General features: G+C 35.3%; 1 protein-coding gene across 5 annotated transcripts in view; it reads left to right on the top strand.

Annotated features, from left to right (window-relative positions):
* Positions 1-17007, top strand: part of Ccdc85a (coiled-coil domain containing 85A) — a 197173-nt gene extending 180166 nt beyond the window's left edge. Inside the window, exons 4-7 of one of the 5 annotated variants that reach the window (XM_051200702.1) lie at positions 4868-5002; positions 8280-8399; positions 11449-11547; positions 15216-17007. In XM_051200702.1, coding sequence (XP_051056659.1) covers positions 4868-5002; positions 8280-8399; positions 11449-11547; positions 15216-15305 — 444 coding nt within the window. In that variant the 3' untranslated portion in view covers positions 15306-17007. The remainder of the gene's footprint in view (positions 1-4867; positions 5003-8279; positions 8400-11448; positions 11548-15215) is intronic. The other 4 variants (XM_051200704.1, XM_051200703.1, XM_051200705.1 and 1 more) reach the window with 4 other exon arrangements.
* Positions 17008-21108: the final 4101 nt, after the last annotated feature.

Below are 21108 nucleotides of genomic sequence, written 5' to 3'. Positions count from 1 at the left end.
ATATTAATATATTTTCATTAATTCTTTAAGAATTTCATGCATATGTACATACACTATAATATTTGCTTCCACTCCTCCTCTGAACTCCTCCTAGATCCACTCATTACATTCACCAAATTCTTTTTAGTTTTTGTTTTGGTTAGTAACCCATTGAATTTAATTAATGCTGTGGGGCAATCCACTGGAAGTTGGCCAATCTATGATATACCACACTCCTAAAGAAAATTGATTATCCCTATTCTATTAGTCATTGGTTGTCATAGCTCCTTAGCTAGAGCCTCCTGAGGCCCTCCATCTTACATATGGAGAATTGATTGGCTTAATCTTATACAAGTCTTGTGCATGCAGCCATAGCTTCAATGGGTTCATGAGTTCATTGTTCTTGTCATGTCCAGAAAACACTGTCTCATTCTGGTGCTCCTGATTCCTGATCTTACAATCTTTTTACCCTCTCTTCCAAAAATTCCTTGAGTCTGGGAGACAAGGGTATATTTAGTCTATAGCTAAACTTTTCCCAGGCACTAATTCTCTGTACTTGATGAATTTTGAGTTTCTAAACTCCTCTAAACAAAGAAGCTACTCAGATGAGAAAGGAGGGCTGCATTACACTCAGAAGTATATTATAGGGCAATTTGGTGCTAGATCCATTTACAAAAATTATAGCAACAGGGTCACTCCTAGGCCCTATTAACTCCTTAACAATAGATTCTTGACCAAATTTACATTACATTTCCTTTTTTTCCCTGTGGAATGAGTCCTAAATTCAATTAGAATATGGTTGGTTACACCCATAACATTCTATCTGCATACCTTGCCAGGGTGGTCATTATTGTAGCTGACAGTGTTCCCCTTTTAGCAAGACTATTGACTTTTCTCTCCTAGCAGACTATGGAGTACCTTCTGATACTATGAGATACTTCTGACACTAGCCAGCACTAGGAAGCATCCTTGTATGTACAGCTTACTTACCCCATGTCCTGTCTCTAAAATGTGTGATATCTTTAACCAGGGTGTCTTACTATCAAGTTCTGATGAATAGCTAAGAACAGTGTCAATAGTCTGTATTGTTTTGAGGGTTCTTTGAAAATCCCCTGATCAACAACTTGAATAGAGGTCTACAAAACTTTTTAAATAATTTTTTCATAGATTTAAGAAGTAATTTTAAGTTATTTGAATAAGAATATTTATATGTTTTAAATGCAAAGCAGAGAGCATAAGCATTACTAAGCCTATCTGTGCGAATAAGTCTGGATAGTCTGCCCACATTCTTCTCCAAGTGTCATCTGCACTTCTCTATGTGCAGCTGCAGTTCTGCAGTTCTTATAAATGGAAAGTGGACAAGGACTAATCAAAGCACCCCTTTGCCCTGTAATAATGAAGGACTGAGTACACTCCCCACCCTAAACTATGATTGTGTTCTGATGACATGTGAGGCACTACATGATACTGTAACCAAACTTTAGGACTCATTAAGTATTAAGTTATTTTTAACAGGAAACCACATTAATCAATAAATCATTAAGCATCCATAGTTGGCTTTCCATGTTGATAGGAAGGTTGTGTGTGTCCTAAATTCATTCTACATGCATTATCTCTGAGGAGTGGGAAGCCTGTGTATATAAGACATTGTAATGTTATTTCACTCAAAAGTAAGTATGTGTGTATATATATATTCTACCCTCATGTATTTATAAATGCACATGCCACACATACACATACTTATATGCATTCAATAATAAGTCTTATAGTTCATGTTGCAGAATTCTATACTAGAATAAAAAATTCATGAAACAATATTATTTTGTAATTCCATTTTCCTTAATTATAATAAATCATTGGCAAGGAATTTTGTGGAAGTTTTCCTTTTTAGGCAATTTTTCTGAATTATAGTGACTACAAATCAAATTCTGAATAATCATCTTTTGTGATTTGTTTTTTATATTAGAGAATAATAGCTAACTTAAATATATTTTTATTTCTAAGAGGAATAATTAAACTATGGAGTGACTCAAATTTGAGAAAATCATGATTGTAATAAGACGCTTAATTGTTTGACTTGCAAAATTGGTTTTTGTTTCCTTAGTTTACATATGTAACCCATTAAGAAAAATTAAGAAAAGATAAACTGTTATATCTTAGAGAACCTTGTACATTTTCAGACAATGACAATTATTCACTAAAAGAGCCCTGCTGGAAGTTAAATGTTATGATGTGTTGCTTGAATGCTAGATTTACGTTTAAGTACAGAGGACCTTAGGCACTTCCTCCAGCAATAGCCATATGCTGTGGCTATGAGAATGGTTCCCACTTCCTCCTTTCCAAGTCAATGAGGTAGATGTCTCCAGGTCAGACTGACTCATAAGGCTAAGAAACCTTTAGCTTAAATATGAGCTACTTTGTGTTTTCTAATCCTTTTTAATGAGTCATTATTATTGGATTAGTCTGTTAATCTTCTATTGGGAAGCCTTATTTTTCCCATGGTTTGCTGAGGAGCATGATGTTATAGGAGTACATCCTGGACTGTCCCTTTTGTCTTCCTTTTAAGTCTTAATTTTCACTTCTCCTTTCTCACCAAACTCCAAAGCAGCTCATTTTCTACCTGTTCCCCTTTCAGAAATTCCTAGAGTTTGAGGGAATAAAAACAAATCACTATTGTATACTTTTGTTAAATCTTACGAGTGGTTCTTAATTTGACTCTCACCTATTTTCTTTCCTGCCTTTAAGTATATTCATTATTCTTGTTGACTCACATTGTCAAACTATTCATAGGAATTATATGAAAGAATCCGTAGTAAATGAATAATTTGTAAATTTCAAAAGTCATTTCAATTTGATAGTAGCCAGATTATTGGAGGATAATTTTTACTGTATGGGGCAGTTGATGACCAGGGTTGCGTTTTCCATGCTGCCAGCAATAATCCCAGAGGTGGAGATTCTGAAGATTTCTTCTATTTTATGAAGCTATTTTGAGAAAATTCTATGGTGAACAACTGAAGAGCTGGCAGAAAGCTGACACTCATTGTTGGTGTGAATGAGTATCAAAAGACAGTAGCTGTCCCAGAATTCACTTTTCCATTTACCTAAATTTTAAAATCAGTGTTGACATAAGTTAGCAAATCAAGAATTTTGATTCTCCAGAGGCACCATTGTCGATTTCATGGGTGAGATAGAACCAGCATCAGAATTTGGCCTCACTACACATGAAGGGAGAATGAAAATAGGTTTAGTCCTATATAATTCACTTACTTAACTAGAACTGGAAAATTTAAGGTCTGAAAGATGCTTAAATTATGTAAAAGTAACTGCAAAATTTGCATTTATAATTAATGATCCCCTCAGAAATAGAACTGATTAGTGTGGGTGGTAAAATTAAAGCTATTACCCATTTTATAAATTGTTGGATATAATTATTTTGATAATCAAATAGGTTAGATATCTAAATATGAGATAACTGTCAAAAGAATGATTTCCACATTGGTATTGCATGCTGAAGGGATCATTGATTCTAGCACACATGTAGAATTTTCTGTTACATATGGAAAACAGAGTGTGTGTGACTTGACCTGTATCCCTGGAACTGACTTCACAAACAGTCCAGGGTTTGGGAGGATCTACTGCTATAAATAAATGGTACCTTTGACTTAAGACCATGGTCTATTTTCCTCTCTAGTTCCATAAACTTATAATGAAAACGACACCAAAGTACCAATTCCAGGATATAGATATGAAAACTAAACTACTTTGTAAACATTCTTGTTTACTTTTGAGATTATAATTACATAATTTCTACCTTCTCCTTTTTCTGTTTAAGCCTTCTCATATACTCCTTGTTTTCTTTCACATTCATGGTCTCTTTCTCATTAGCTTTTGTTATATTTACATATGTATATACATATGTGTTCCTAAATATGACATGCTTAGCCTGTTTACTCATGTAGGTGTTTTCAGGTGTAAGAAGAGCAATTGGTGGAATAATATACAGGCAAAGTGGATGCGTGAAAGACCATGAGGCCTCAGCTCTGCAAAAGAGAACTAAAACATATTATTCTTAGTTTCAGTCTCTCAGAATTAACCCCACATGTCTACACTGAGATTATTGACCATTGTGTGGGAAGGATGTTTTATTGTTTCCTTTGGGACATAGTAGGTTTAGAAAGAAAAAGACAACTTGTTCCAATAAGTTCATTTACTTCTGATAATTTTTATAGACTTACACATGTTGGTCATGCAGAAAATCTAAAATTTCAGAAAATTTATTTTAGAATTTTCTTTTTTGTTAATTTATATTATTCCTGCTACCAATTGGAATAGAAATTTAAACATTGACTAACTAATAGAAATTTGACATATAAAAGTTATTTTAATGCCTCTTTGGACTTTATAATTTTTTCTTATGTAGCAAATTTTGTTGAGAATTTGACATATTATCAGTTAAATTTCCAATTTGTATTATTACCAAAAGTGCATATCACTTCAAATTATATTATTACTTATTTCTGTTAAATTGAGAAGTTCCCCAGATTATAGATCTGGAAGATCTGTGATGTGATAAATTTATTCCTAATAGGTGAACTCTGTAAAATGACATCATTTAAATATCTTTAAGTTTTTTTCTTTAATTTCACCTGTATCATCTACTTTTGACAGCTTGAGGGTGCAACTATTATTGCCTAGGAGACATCACTATTGGTTCCAACATAGACTTCTGTTTATAACTTTGAACTTCCCCCAGGTTCAAGTGCATGTTATAGCTTGCCGTTGTGGTCATTGTGGTTCATCTCATTAAGCTTCTTATTCTGTCTGCTTTTTTGAGTCTTGGGAAAGAGTATTTTTCTGAGTGATTGTACCATATTGTTCCAAATATAAGGCCACCCAGAATAGAAGTCAACCTCCAACTAAAAACAGCTCAAATTTGGAGAAAGGCTGGGGGCCCAGAGCCCGGCGGGTCTTGCAGTGGTGGCAAGGGTGCCGAGGAATAGGAAGATGCCTGCCCACTCTCCCGGTGAGTGAAGATGAGCCAGCTGTCTGCATTTGCTTATGTATAACCAGATGGCCTCTGTTGCTAGAGGAATCACTATAGTTGGGGAGGTGGGTAGTTGACATCTGTACACATGGAGGAGGTGGCTGTTTGGGCACAGGGTAGATTATGTCTGTGTACATGGAGGAGGTGGCTGTTTGGGGAGGGGACAAGGAGGGCAAGAGTGGAATCATTTACCTCTTATCCATTTTCTTAGTTTATTCTGAACTAATGAATGGTCAAGGTTGAGCAAGCCAAAGTATTCAAAGGACAAAAACACCTCCAGGAAAAGAAATGTGAAGTTCAGGTGCATCCAAGCAGCCTGGAAAACTATCCCTTGCCCATGAATTGGTGACTGGAGATTTTTTGCATATTATGTATGTTTGTGGCATGTCTTCACATGTGGCTTGAACACAAATAACTCAAGATAAGAATCATAGTTCCAATTTTATTAGGGGTTTCCACTTTTAAATTCCTTGTCTTCAGAGGCACTCCAGTATAATTTAAATAAGAGGCCTTAATCTTAATTGAAACAAGCTCCAAGAGACTATTTAGCATTATTTCTTATACTCAATAGCACATTAAAAACTAGTTTAGTCAAAATGTATATGTCAACAGAGAGTGCATAATGAATGAGTCTAGGTAATTCACCAAATATCCCCATAAGTATTTAGATAGCTTAACTTCTACTGTGTTAGAGGAGACAAGAGTGAGCTGCTGGATTCTGGTGTTACAATCTAGAAAGTCACTGAGTATATTTGGTGTTAAACTTTACCATGTATTTGGTTACTTTTCAGCCTCCCAAAAAGAAAGATATAACACACACACACACACACACACACACACACACACACACACACACACACACACACACACTGTATTTGGGAGAAAATAGAAGAGAAAGAAATAGAGAACACTCAATCTTTATGCTTGATTACTAGTTCATGTTCTCAAAGTTAGTCTATAATTATGAAAGATAATACAGTTTTTCCTAATAAATTCTCCAAGTCAGAGCTTATTGCTTATTGTAATACTTTTTTAAAGGAAAACTAATGAACCAGGCAGTGGTGGTGCATGCCTTTTATCTCAGCACTTGGGAGGCAGAGGTAAGTGGATCTTGGTGAGTTTGAGGTCAGCCTGGTCTACAGAATGAGTTCCAGGATAACCAGGGATGTTACACAGAGAAACACTATCTCAAAACAATTACAACAAAAACAAAATTAAAAAATCCCAACAATAACTACAAAAGGAAACTAATAAAAGTATTTACTTGTTTGTTTCTTAATGGCTGTGATCAACATAGGACTCTCCCGAAGTTCAAGCAATCCCAGTTAGCCCAGATGATTAGAATCAAAGACAGAGTTAATGTTGATTTTCAAGTCTTTGTTAAACCAAAACACAGGATCCATGCCCAAGCAAATCATGTTATTACTAATGTGCCTGCCTTTCAGCTAAATGTGGAAAGGGAAACCTTAAAGATAAACTGCATAGAAGGGTTAAGGAAGGAAATGACATGATGGTCACCTAAAATGGGAATCTTTATTGTCTTGTGTCTCAGGTCATCAAGCAGAAAAATAATGGCATAGTAATGTGCTGTTCTAAATGGCAGGTGATCTGAATGCATACACCCCAAGCTTTTCTGAACTTCTAGGGTGGTACCAGCAGGGGAGGAGAACTGCAGAGGAATGATGTCACTCAGGGAAAGAGGGTTTCCTTGTCTCTCATCTAGTTTAGAATCACTGAATCTATAGAGAAAATTTGTATACAGTTTGGGGCTTCGAAGGTCTGTTTTCAAACTATCATTAAATCTCAAATAATTGCCTTGTTATTATTCATGTCAGTGTTATTATATCTGATTTAAGTTACAAACCCAGAAGAGGCAAACTTATATTTTAATTTTCAAGAGGGTTGCAGGAGGCTTATGTTTTTATCACTGGCTTTTACTGCAAGGTTTTGTAGCAATGAAGGAGAAAAGCTAGAGAAGTATAACAATCTCATTGGTGGTTAGTTTGGGTGACAGGAGCAATTAGAATGCACAGTTCTTGTAGCATATAGAATATATCTTTCTTCATAGCCTTGCCAGGGTATGGGAAGAAATGACAACAACAACAAAAAAAGGGACATAATATTCCAAAATTTAGGGGTTGTTAAATTTTATGTGAATAATGTTGGGTGCCTACGGCCTGTAACTGTGACTGTTGCTATGTGCAACTAGTTCACCCCCCACTCCCTAAAACTGTCTGCCACAAGCAATCACCCGTAGCTGTTGTAATTGAAAGTCCCAAAATACTGTTGTCTCTCCCTTTATGATTTTACAATGCACCTTCAGTGGTTCCTCATACTTGGGAAGATTATTTTAACAGGACCAACTAAGTGTTACTGATTAAATCTATTACTCGTGGATAAATCTGTAGTTTTTTTTTTGATGGGCAGAAAAAATTCCTCAGGTCCCTTAAGAATGAAATGCCCTACAAAAAACAGGTTTGGAAATTTCCCCTTGCTACTTTTCTAGGAGAAGATAATTGCTGCTTGCTTTTCCCTAGTTGATCCATTAGTCTTTCCTCAATCAATATTCAGAAAAACTGCAGACCCCTGAGAGGAGTTCCCAGGTGACTATGCTCACACGGGTTTAATTAATCATTTTTCACCCACTGAGTTGAAGAATTATTAATTAACAAATGTATAACTTGTATCTACCTTGGCTTTTTCATTTTAATGGAGGCTAGGATATGAATACTTGCTGCAGGAAATGTTGAATTAAGTTAATCCTCTTTTTAAATGTTACATTATTATAGGACTATCCCTCAACAAGGGTTTTATAAGAGACACAATTTACCCAGTGCAACAGTGTGATGTGTTAGTTTTTACTAAGACATATGGAATATGACATTTGACCTGCTGAGCAAGTGTTTCACTCAGCTGTGGAGTAACGTATGAATTCCTTGCTATTTAGGTCTTTAGGTTTTGAAAATCAGTCTTGAAATATTCTTAATGGCCATTGCTTGGGGGCTTGCACACTGGTAAACTGGAAATGGCATCCAGATGCTTATGGGGATGGCTCTTGTTTTCACCATCACTCAAGCAGCAACTGTATTCTAATGAATAGATTGAGTATGAGTCTTAAGATAGACTAAGAATTTTAAGGCAGGTGATAGAAAAATAATAAAAATAAATATTGCTCATTTGGTGCTGAGACTGCATATTTAATGGCATCTTTAAACGACTTTTGTTTTAATAACAAAGTTGTTGATTTTCTACTAAGGGTTCTTTTAGGTTGTCATCAGGGGCTGATGGGAGTAACAGTTCACCCAACTCTCCAGCTAGCTTCAGTGGACATACCACACCTTCTCAGCAGCCTGAACCTGTGGTACATTCTCTTAAGGTAACCAACTGTGTGCAATCATTTCTCCAGAACCTCAGTTGTGTTGTGGCTTGTTTTCTGTAGTCTGGCAGTCCTCAGTCTTGCTGTAACCATAGATGCTTTATTTTTAACTCCTTTGTTGGTGAAACTTTTTAATCTCTGTGGTTTTAATTTGTGAACTGAAAGTGAGCTTGAGTGTTTAAAGTTAAATAGCTCCTTTTGTTATTCTGCTTGAGTAATGTGATTGAAATTGAAGTCTCTTGTGCATGCATATCCATGTGAAAAATGTTACAGGCTTTATATGGGCAATGCTTATTGCATAGATGTCACCACATGCACAGTATTAGTAAGACTGTAAAGTAAGGAAGGCAATTGAAGATATTACATGATTACTATTCAATGGATATTGAAATGAACTTCAACCTACTTTTTCTTCTATTAAGTCAAAATTAAGTCTTCAAATCCCAGTTACTGTTTCTTTATAGGCACATTAGAAAAAATAGATGGTCTCTAGCTTTGGCTTTACTTCAGATTCTGTGGTGACTAATGAAAATTTGGAAAATTAATCATTTATTTCTTTAACTAATGATGTTTCCAAGTAAATAAAATTAATAATACTATAGTTAAAATTAGTATTAAATAATTTAAATGTTTACCTAAGATTATAAATTATTTATGCAGGCAATAAAATAACCTTTAGAACTAAAATAATTTCTAAGCATTATGATGTCCTTTAGATAGGTTTATGATTTTGAACAGTTTTTATGAACTCTACAAGAGCCATAATACAGACAGAGAGCTTAAGGTCAACTTTTGGCACACAGGCTTTCTAACTTTTCTTAAAATTATTTCATTTTCTGACTTACCATCAGACTGAAGTTGCTTTTTTTAAGAGTGTGCCATATCTTCTGTAGTAAGCCTTGTGTGCAGTTAAATTGATGAGAACTTCAAAGAAACACTTTGATTTTTGTGATTTAACTTCAACAGGAGATTTAACTCTCAGGATATTTGGCTTTGGCTCATAGACAATGAATTTGCTTTCCTAAACATGTACTGATTGCAGTACAAGTAAGAGAGCTGTGCTGGTGGTGGCCCCTGGCAATGCACTACACTACTTCTGTCTTAGGAGAATACACACGACAAGCAACCAAATGTAATTAGGTGTAAAGTTATGACAAGCATTTAGGGGCCTGCCCTGCCTCTTCGAAGGTGCTGACTTATTAACTGATGAGGACTTTCCTCCTGGTTGAGCTTTATTGTGAATTAGGCACTGACCCTCTGAAAGCTTTTTAGAAATGGAAAAGACCCACATATCAGTTTCAATTTTGTAGCAGTTCAGTTTTTGAACAAAATCCAAAAGCAACACATTGCCCTGCTATATAAACCCTTTGAAAGCAATTTCAGCCTGCTGCCTTGTTAAATGTCAAATTTGCACATAATGGGCCACATTGGTGTATTCTAACCTTTTCAGTGTAACTCTAACTGTGGTATCAAAGGACAAGAAGGGCAAAGAAGAGACCCTCAATTTCCTATGAATGATTCTCTAATTTCCATGTAAAATGTTGTCTCTAGAGAGGGCCAGCTTATCTGGAGACATGGGCAGGGATCTTTAGAAGATCTAAACTATCCAATGGTGCTCACTGCTGGAACTTCCCATGTCAAGAGAAGTGTGTGCAGACATACCCTGAAAATGCCTCATCAGTATGCAAAATAATATGGGCATAGGATAATGGTTCAGTTTCTCCCTTTTGATACATTTGAAAGAAAACACCAGGCTTCAACAAACTCCGGGCCTATTTTGTTGTGAAAACATTGTAAACCAGTGAAAGAAGCTAGTCCATTTTAATAAAAGTGTACTTCCCTAGTTCCAAAGTATATGACTGTTAATTGGAGTTTAATTTAGTAGAGAATAACTGATTTAAAGTATATAGTATTTTGAGATGCATTACAAATTGAATCTGTAAGAAGATGTTCAAGGGATCTTTGAATTTTCTGTGACTGAAAAGTCATTGAATTCATATCAGTATGCAAATAATGATTATGAGGCTGGTGCCAAGACTTAAAGAAATACTGTTGGTATCAGTATGGTGATAATGGGGAAGCATTTTTGAATAAGACTATTACAAGATTAAACTTAGTCTCAGTGTTTATGAACTTGACATGGAGACCCTAATTATTCATTGGTGCTAGTTATTTGGACACACTGATGTGGCCTTCCTGACCAGAATAACAATAGAAGCAAGCTATTCAGTAGGTCACAGTTCAGTGTGGACGCTGTAGAATAAAGAATAGTTTTTATGTTGTGCCAGTGCTTTGGCTTATAAACCACTACAACAGTGACAAACATCACCCTCCTGTACCACAGGCTCTTACTACATGAAAATGACATTTTGAAAATAATATATTTAGCCTATTTAGGGACAGTTTGGAGAAGTAGAAACATAGGCCAATCAACCTGATTAAAAGACAGTTAGAGCACACTTTGCTCAAATGAAAAAAACATTTGAAGTGTTGCTTGAATATTTTCACTGTAAAGAGTCATGAGGTATTTCCCCTCAAGATGCATCCCCACATTCGTTTCTTAGGCACTTAGTGCAGGCAAGAACTCTGAACTCACAGTATTCATCTGCATACCTCATATACATATGCATATTCTTTTGTAGCCATCTTTTCTATAGGCCTTGTCTACATATCACTCAGACATTTGGTACATAATAAATTGTATTCACTGTTGAATTGGACCAAGAGTTTTTGAGTATACCCTAAATGATTCACACTATTAAAGATCTTAATGACTAAATTAATTGCACCTAATTATTTTAGACCTTAATGCATTCAATTGAATATTAGTGACACTGTTTTTAATGGCCACTTGAAAAAGAATCAACAAAAATCATTCCAGGCTTTAGAACAACTAACTATTTAAAAAACATTTTGCCATATATAAATCCATTCTGATATGCAGACATGGAAAAATTACGATTTGATAAAGTAAAGTCCATGATGGTGTTAACATAAACTAACAGATTTTTCCCATGTGAAATTTGCTTTTCTTTTTCAACAAATCCAGGTCTTGGATGTTCAGGAAACTATAGATCGTCAACAGGGTAAAGAGTATGAACATGACCTTAGTGAGACAGAAAAAGCTATAGTCAGAGAAATGTGCAATGTAAGTCTGATGTGCTTGATTGTGTATTCTGTGTTGACAGCCTCATCACAGCTTACTTATTCTTTAAGAATATCTACTTTGAAAATTGCTGACCAAATATCTTGCCCTTCAGTTTGTTTTATTACAAGGATATTCATACAGTCATGCTAAAAACTACCAAGATCAGTGGGTTTGGCAATCTGGTGCTTGCCCACTACATACAAAGCCCTGGGTATGATCAGAAATGATCAGTCAGTTCTGCATTCCAGAATGACCTATGAACATTTTTAAGTATTGAATTTAAGACATTTTAAAAAGAATAAAAAGTTATGATTAACAACTCCACAGATGAGATATGTCCCCTTCATATCATGTTTTCATCTTTCATAGCCAACTCAAACTTAGACCCTGGTAAGGTAAGAGAAGTGTACCAATAGGACAGATAAATAGAAACATATCCATGAAGTCAGAAAACTCAGTTGAAACATGACAATTGTAATAAAGAATATAGTCATGCAGATTTGAAGAACTAAATGTATTATTGTACAACAATGCATTTGTTAATATAAGTAGTCAAGGTTAGTCCTAATTTTAATTGGCTTTGTATTGTTGTGCTTTTATTTTCATATTTTATGCTTATATCATAGAATAGCAGACTTGTTTCAAAATCTCTCCAGCTTTACATATATTGAGCTCATATATTCTCAGATCTGGTTCACCACATCAAGACATTTCTGGAATCCAGTAAAATCCCATGGGCATTTTATATGAGCTAGGATGAGAATTTTCAAACCTTTTGCTTGCCTGTGTTGTGACTGCTTTTATTTTGCAATCCTTTCTAACCATTTTTTGTTGCTACATATCTGTTGTTTTGATTTTAAATGAGTGTGGTTCTACATATCATTTCCTAAATGCACTACTGTTCACCTGCTGTAGCTTTTCAACTTGTACTTAAGATCATTACATTTGAGTATTTAATGTATAAATTTATAGATTTGACCATAAACCTAGGGATCCTGTTACTTTTCATCTATTGACTGTCAAAACGGAAATAAAATACTGTTGAGTTGGTTGATGAGCACTTTAGTACTGGGAGAGAAGTACAGAAAACATCCTTGGTGGCCTCTTAGGAGTGAGTGGAGTTCCCGTATTGGATTTTTCTATTTAGCATCAGTTACAGGTTATTTGGATGTGACACCTTAGTCCCAACACTCACATTGTATATTTGAATGGACTAAGTCCCAGAAATGAAGTTTCTTGTTCAAACTGCCTAGTGAGGTCAATTTTTTAGCCAAGTCTCCTTTGAGGACCAGCTACTTTTAACACTCACCATAAAGAATGAAAACATCGTATCTTGCAGATAATAACTTGTCCATTATGCTTAATACAATTGGCTTTTGCCCTTACTTCCCTTTGCATCCCTCCCTTCCTTGTGAAAACTTCCTGAATACAGCTTGCGATCAAGATTAGATTTTGTTGATCTTTTTTGCTTGCTTTAAAAGGACACTTGTCTTGTAATCTTTTAACTTCACAAGCTTTTAACCCTTGTTATTTATTTTTAAAGGTCCTCTAATATATCTTTTTTTATAACTGTGTCCATGTTTGTCTTTGATCCCCATATTACAAAGGGAAATGCAAATCAAAACTTAGTTCTGATTCTTAAACTCTTAGAAACAATTTAAAATAGTACCTGTGGCAACATTACAAATTGCATGGCAATCAGCGGTTACAAAGAGAAACCCTGTCTCAAAACTACAACAACAAAATAAAAAATGACATGGTCATCAAAGTTACATAGTAAATACTGAAGAATAAACATATGGGTTCACTGAAGAGTGGGTAATAAGGAAAGAAGATTATAATGCAGTTTCATACATGATTTTCCTGGAAGGTAGGTAACAAAGATTACAAAGACTTTCTATTTAAGGATCTATAAACTTATAATGTCACAGAATTATGTGTGATATTATAAGCTTAATAGGTCTCTAGAAGAAGTCAAGGTAATGGGAACCTTGCCAGTTTCTGATATTCCTCATGGATGTAAGTGGGTAACATTAATTTACCAAAAAGTTTATTATTCAAAGACTATCATCACACTGTTTAATGAACAGTTAGTTGGTTCTCTTCTAAGGATAAGTATTCTGCCTTCTGAGAACCATAAACATTATCTTTAGTAACCTTGTCATTTCAGGTTTGTTGGAAATCTTCCAATGACAATTGAGATACTAGGTCATCTCAGTCATACTCTTGTGTACAGCAAGCATTATTCTGCTTTTCATCCATACAGTATCCCTTAGGGCCATAGCTTTACTCCAGAGTTCTACCTTCAGTAGGAATTTTCTTTCACCTCATTGTAATACTCAGGTGTGACCCATTGTGTTCAACAACTGAATAACTAAGTGGGAGTTGTACTTTGTAGTTGTAACAGCCAGTGTTTTTATATCTGTACTTATTTTGTGGTCTTCAGGTATATCCTTGTTTCCAAAACAGACATTAAAAGATTCTTGCTGGAAATGCATAATAGTTTTTTAGATATTCTTGGCTTCCTGTGTATAGCTGAAGTTGTCCATTGATGTAAAATTCTACTCCTGATATTTAAAGGCCATAACTAAAATTCCCCTTGAGTGTAATAGACTGTTCCCCATGCAGTGGTGACTGTCTTAGTTCCACTGTCTTGGAAATGAAGAATGGCAGAACTGTCTATATAACTTTGTAAATGGTAGTGTATGTCCCTAGTGAATCTACTTCTAATTAAAAGCAAAATAAAAAGAAATAGTCTCTCTCTCTCAGTTACTAGTTAACAAACTAGTTTTTTGTTCACATTAAAGCACTGTAAATTTGTGTGAAATTTATCAGTCTAACAGTCATCAGAGAGAGTTATTATGGTTGTTCTACTGCTTGAGGACATGTATGTACTTATTTTAGTTAGTGCTTGTACACTGAAATTTCTGGTGACCTCAATAATTTTATAGTTATATAATTCTTAATTTTACCTATTTTCTAATATGGCCCATTGTTTAATAAGATGGAATTGTAGTTCTTTCAGTATTTTGTGAATTTACTTAACCCAATGTTTAGTTTTTTTTCTGTTGTGGAAATATGAGAGAGTTCTCCAGTAGCTCATTAGCTGAGCTAATGACAAATGCATATCGTACTTTGCAAAGATCAAGCATTTAAGATTAGAAGATTAGGACTTGTAGTTCAAGAATGCAAATTTCCTTTTCTAGAAGAATTAGACATTTTGTATGCTTTGTTATAGATTTATACTGTAGGATTATATATGATCTTTTAACCAAGGGCTCTTTATTCTAGTTGCACATTAAAATCACTTTGGGAGTGTTAAAAAATAAAGATACCAGTGCTCCTTTTTGCCAACATCCTCAGAATATCTGCAAGTGGGAATTATTGTTAAGTCAGAGTTGAGGGCCACTCAGAGAGCTGGAGGAGATGTCAAATCCTGCTATAACATCTGCTCTTGTTTCTGGAATGTGAGGTATAGCATCCTAGTTCCAGAGAAGTTGTTGTGTTCTGGAAACTGTCATCATCATGCTTTACTTTATGTTGGAACCCATCCATGTGGAGTTTGTCTTGTCTTACCTTTGGTCTTCTCATAGTCGCCCTGAAACTCACACATCTTTTTCTGCTAGACAACACATAAGATGCTTACTTCTTTTTTTTTTTCTTTTAAGGTTGTATGGAGGAAACTTGGAGATGCTGCAGGCTCGTGTCCTGGAATTAGGCAACATTTGTCAGGAAACCAGTACAAAGGCCCCATGTGAGAAGCACTGCCTTCAAACATGAAATCATCACTACCAGAAAATAAAGAAAAGAAGAAAAAGAAAAAAAGTTGATTCCTACAAAATGGGACTCGTGGCAACACATGTAGTGATTGTACATTACACATAGCTCCCCTCATAACTCTTCAGTGTAACTTCCCCCATAAAGCTATTATGTGCTTATACTTACCACTTTAGTGTTCACAGCAGTCGCAAGGTAGCTTTGGAAAATCATCATTTTAGAACTAGTGTCTACATGACAGTTGAAATGTTTTCAACTCTCCACATCTATGATTGACATATTGGGTAATCTTGCATGGTTGGATGAGTCCAGTAGAGCCTCCATGCCTTTGATAGAGGTGGTTCATTGTGTCTAATGTTGGGAACTTTCTACTGTATGGAAGATATAAAGAGGTATTTTCCAGCATACAAAACTAGGTTGGGAAGCTCTCTCCTATATTTCAGTTTAGGAAAGATTACTTCTTAATGTATAACTAGTGGGATACAAGATAATATTTGATTTCTGTTTTGAACTCTGAGGTGCTAAAAATATCACAAGTTCTTTTGCCAGTTAGAAAAGTAGCAGGGATTTTTAGAGTGTTTATCAGAGAGTAGCATTTCTTTCAATTGGTCAAAATAAATATATTAATTTTGATAAATTGTTTGTAGGGGCATGTCTTTGGGCATACAATCCATATATATTCAGCAGACCAATGTCAACTAACAGGAAAAGAAACATAACTTTTCTAAGTGTTTTGAGCTGTGAGATTGTCTATTTCTACAATTTTGTTTCTAGACATGCTGTATATTTAATAAACTTTATGTAAAATTAAAAATATTATACTGCACTTATAAAACAAAAGCTTTCTTTGCCTACTTACTGCAGCTATCTAATGTTTTATGAAATTAACGCATGTCCATTATTGAGGCTAAAGGCTCTTGCTCAGATTGCTTGAGCTGTGCTAGCTTTGCTTTCATTTTTTATTTTTGGTATAGTTATATAATATTAGAACGTGTGTATTGGAAATGCTGTGATAGGTATTTTGTGTTTATCTAAATGCAATGATAGTTTCTTGTATGAATGTGCAAGAGGCCTGTGACAGAATGCTGTTTCTACTGTAGTTTAAGATTACAAAAGTAGGGATTCAACAATTCCCAGGTATCTTCTAAACTTATGATTTGATTCCTAGTCTATATTCTTTGTTGTTTTTAAATGGTCTTATTGTATTGCATATTAATGGTTGTTGGCAGGGGGATGAGATGGAATTTTGTTCTAGTAAAAAAGTGTAATTATGATTTTAAAAATTGCCCTCTGAAATACTTTTCTAAAATATTTTTCTGAAAATACTTACAAATTTATTTAATATAGAAGGATATTTCCAATGATTATATCTGGGATATAATATAAGACTCTTCCTTTAAAATGTCATGTGTTTAGTGTTCAAGAGAAAATTGTTTGCTATGTGTACACCTTCCCTCAGAAGCATTCCTCAATTGTTGTATTCCTACAATCCGAAGACATTTAAATAAGTTTTGTGCTTGCAGCAGAGCCTGCAGTAGCAGATACAAAAGACATTGGTCTTGACAAAATACTTGTGTAAATTTTGATACTGTATTAAAACTATTTTTTTAAAGTTCCACATAAAATTGAGTATTAAGTATATGTGTTCATCTTAGCAACAGTAATAAATTATATAATCTCACAGTATTTTTGTCTGTTTTGAAACATTTTTCTTTAATGAAGTAGGTTTATAATAGTCATTGAATATCATATCATTCTACTTTGTATGATCATGATAATAATAGGTAATTCTGCAGAGGATTAAGTATGGAAGAAATGCACATTTTAAAATATGCCTATCAGGAACTTAATAGTCAGAGACATCTTAATTTACACCATTGTTTAGTATAATGTCTAAGATGACTATTTAGTGACAGTTGAAATTTCATAGTGAAATTGTCACTCTTTAAGCTTATATTTGGAAGGGAAATACTAAAATAGCTTTTTAAATAATTGAAATTATTTTACATATTTAGGGAAGTATAAGACTTCTCAGAAGTCATTAATAAGATAGCAAAATAAGTCTTCCTAACCTGAACATTATCCTGCTTTTAAATAGCGAGTACATTGACTAAATGAGTAGCACTTATAGGATCATTTTTATAAATTTGCTATCTAACCATTCCTGCAACAAAGGCAATTTACATATCTTGATGGTACTTTTAGCAGCAGTGAGACTGATAGACTGAGAATCATAATCTAACTTTTAATGAATGCCTTTCTCATTTTTAGCACATGCTTAAAGCTCTTTAGAAATTCAGATCATCTCATGTGACAGTCCAAGAGTTTAATTGGTATGATTGCCCCTTAGTTCAGTGAACACTTAGTGATTGCCTAACAATGACATATAGTTTTGGTGCTCAATTCATGGTTCTTACAATTTCTCAAGAATGCAGGGATAAATATATCTCAGGTGTCAGCAGGGGTTTCCTTTATCCTGGATACCTAAAATAAGATTGTCTCAAACATCTATTTTACTTTATCTGAAGAAAGAGCTCCTGGATGTCTTCCATTAATTCTCAGACTCTGCATGCTATAGTAATCTTAATTACTTTAGCATTTTCCCTCAACCTATTGGAGAAACTAGGAATTCTTGGCAGTTACTACTGTAAAACTACGTGCCAGCTAGGTTTTCAAAGTAGATCACCAACCAGATCAAGACAACTGTGAGGAAAATACATATTGACCTTTAAAGAATCAAACATACCTGCCATGTTTAAGACAGTACATTTGGCTGAAAATTATGAGATTGCCACACATAATCTTTGTCTATAAAAGCAGTGATTTCTTGTGGTTCACCTTCAAATTAGGAAGAAATAAACATATCTGTTTGAGAAGAGTGAATGACCACACTAGCCAAGGCTGTGTTAAAATCTGCTGGCTTATAAAGATCAGGATAAACAGTATTTAACTTTAGATGGGCCAAACTTTAGCATGAAAGTTCAGAATTTGACCTGTTTATATGACTGTTTTCTGGACTGGCAGGTCCTGCAGCCCTTGAACCCCAAGCACACAGGTACTATATTAATTATAATGCTGTTGGCCAGTGACTAGTGTTTCTTATTGGCTTGCTCTGTCTTAATATTAACTCATTTCTAACAATCTAAGTGTTTCCACATGGTCTTGGCTTGCCAGGAATGCTGAACCTGAAAATCCTTTACATGCTACATCTCTGCAGAAAAGAGAGTGATTTCCTGTTTGTCCCTGGTTATATTTTGATTATGCCCAGCTACATCACTTCCTGGGATCACATGATGACTCCTCTCTGCCTACACTTCCTAGAATCCTCCTTGGCTCCTAGTCCTACCTATCATCCTGCCTGGCCAACCACTGTTTTATTCATCAACCAATAAACAATCATACAGAGAAGAATATTTCACATCAGTGACCCCCCACATACTGAAGAGGTTCTTACTGTGTCTGTTGATTCTAAGGTTCAACAGACAATACATGAAGAATAATACCAAGTCCACCGTGATACTAGGCTGGGCTGGGGAAGAAAAACAGCAGTGCTGAAGGGTCTGTCTACCTAGTATCACATAAAGACATTCCAGTCACCCTATACTATCACATTCTACTTTTTATATGTCATCCAACCTACAAGCCTTACATTAAATGGTAACTGTACTATAGTCACAAGAGACTTTGTTTTGGTTCCTATCAATGAATTTTAAGATATGATTTCCATTACTACATAATTCTATATTGTCCATGTCTCTGAAAATAACTATATGGGAATAAATATTTGTAGTTCACAATGGCAGAACCTTATATAGTTTCCTCTTTCGCTCAGACCTTAAAATTGTTTAAAAGTCCTTTAAGAGAGACAACTGAATAAAGAATGAATCTACACCCCAGCATCCATGATAGAAGTTGTTGTTGACAGAAAAAGATGTTCTAAGAAAGAGTTTGATATGGATATTATGAGACCCTGGGATAAGGAAGATATAATAGCCAGACATTTTGATTTCTGTATATAACCATGGCCTCACTGGGTCAAATGAAAAACAGATATTGTTTTTCCCAGTGCAGAGGAAAGAGAAAGAGGTCATTGTTTTCAGATTGTAATAACTGGAGGGGGCATTGGAGAAATGGATCCTTGAGATTCAGGTCAGTATCCCTGGTACAAGCCACCCAGAAGTTTGTCTTACTGTTTGCTTCATATTAAAGAGGCTTCTATATCCTCTAAAGCCAACATGCAAGTTGTAGAATAAATATCACAGACTAAGACAGGAATTGAGTACTAAAACTAAACTGAACATATGTCAGCAACTCCTAATTGAAGAGAAGACTAAACTACGAAGAAACAAAACTCAGCAGAGAATATCCACCAAGTAAAATACTTTGAGAATTTCATTTAGAAGAGATAAGTTATTGCTAAGTATGGTGGCACATGCGTTTAATCCCAGCACCCTGAGAGGCAGAGGCAGGCAATCTATGAGTTGAAGGTCAGCCTGGTTTACATGGGACTCTCTCAAAAAGTTAATTCAACAAAACAAATTAATATTGATATTCAAGATGGCTAAATAGAAATGCCCAAACCTCACTTTCTCTTGTCCAATGGAGAACCAAACTAAAAACGTAATAGATGACCAACAGAATACAAAATCTGCAACAGAATGAACCCTTGTAAGATCAGGAGACTGAGACAACAGCCTAAGGAGAAAAAACACAGAATCTGCAACCCCGGAGCTGCAGCTGGGGAGCAGGACTGTTTTCCTACACAGGGGTAAGAGTAAACAAGGAACTAAGCCAACAAAATAGATGAGCTCTGTCCTGGCTACCAGAAAAACTAACAGTCCCCACAGGTATTGGATAGGCACAGGTATTGGAATCTGAAAGAAACTAGCATCCTGACAAAAGAGATAGTACCTCAATTTAGACTGATTTAGTGGTCCAAAGTCTATACGCATTCCTGTCACTGATGCTCTGTTGGTATTCTAGTAAACTGGTATCAAGGTACAGCATCCACACTACAACTTGACACAATGTAGTGAGTGACCTATGCCTGACACTGCACTGCAGGGAACTGGTGTTGTCACCAGGAGGGATGTGTTGTAAACTGCCCCCAAGAATCGGGAAGTTGGGGAATTTACCCTCAGAGAAAGAATTGCTGCATGTGAACTCATAGCAGTACCAAGACTGAAGGCAATCATGTGGTTGCTTCTACCATTCCCAGGTACCACTCTTGCTGCCAAAGAAGGGAGGGGATACTGTGATTCCTGCTGACCCACCCACAGCAGCTTGCTGATAAGACCTTATAAAACCGTCTCATTTCCAGAATAGAATACCAGTAGCACAGACATTATGCTCAATATATAATAAATGGGACCTCATGAAACTGAAGATTGATAACAGAAGGGACAGCTTATGCTGAAGAGGAAGTGTAGAGCTAGAGGAATACTTTCCCATTGCTGGTGGGAGTGCAAACTTGCACAACTAATGTGGAGAATGATGTAATGATTTCTCATAAAATTGGGGATCCATCTACCTCAAGCAGCAGCTATACCACTCTTGGGCATATATCCAAAGGAAGTTCAATCATACAACAAGGAAACTTTCTCAGCTGTGTTCATAGCAACTTTATTCATAATAGCTAAAATCTGGAAACTACCTATTTGCCCCTCAACCAAAGAGTATATAAAGTAAATGTGGTATTTTTACAAAATAGAGTATTATTCAGCTGTTAAAAACAATAAAATATTGAAATTTGAATGGAAATAGAAAAAAATAACACTGAGCTGT

The sequence above is a fragment of the Phodopus roborovskii genome, unplaced genomic scaffold (assembly GCF_943737965.1).
Source record: "Phodopus roborovskii unplaced genomic scaffold, PHOROB, whole genome shotgun sequence".
NCBI lineage: Eukaryota > Metazoa > Chordata > Mammalia > Rodentia > Cricetidae > Phodopus > Phodopus roborovskii.
This window is presented reverse-complemented; position numbering and strand designations above follow the sequence as displayed.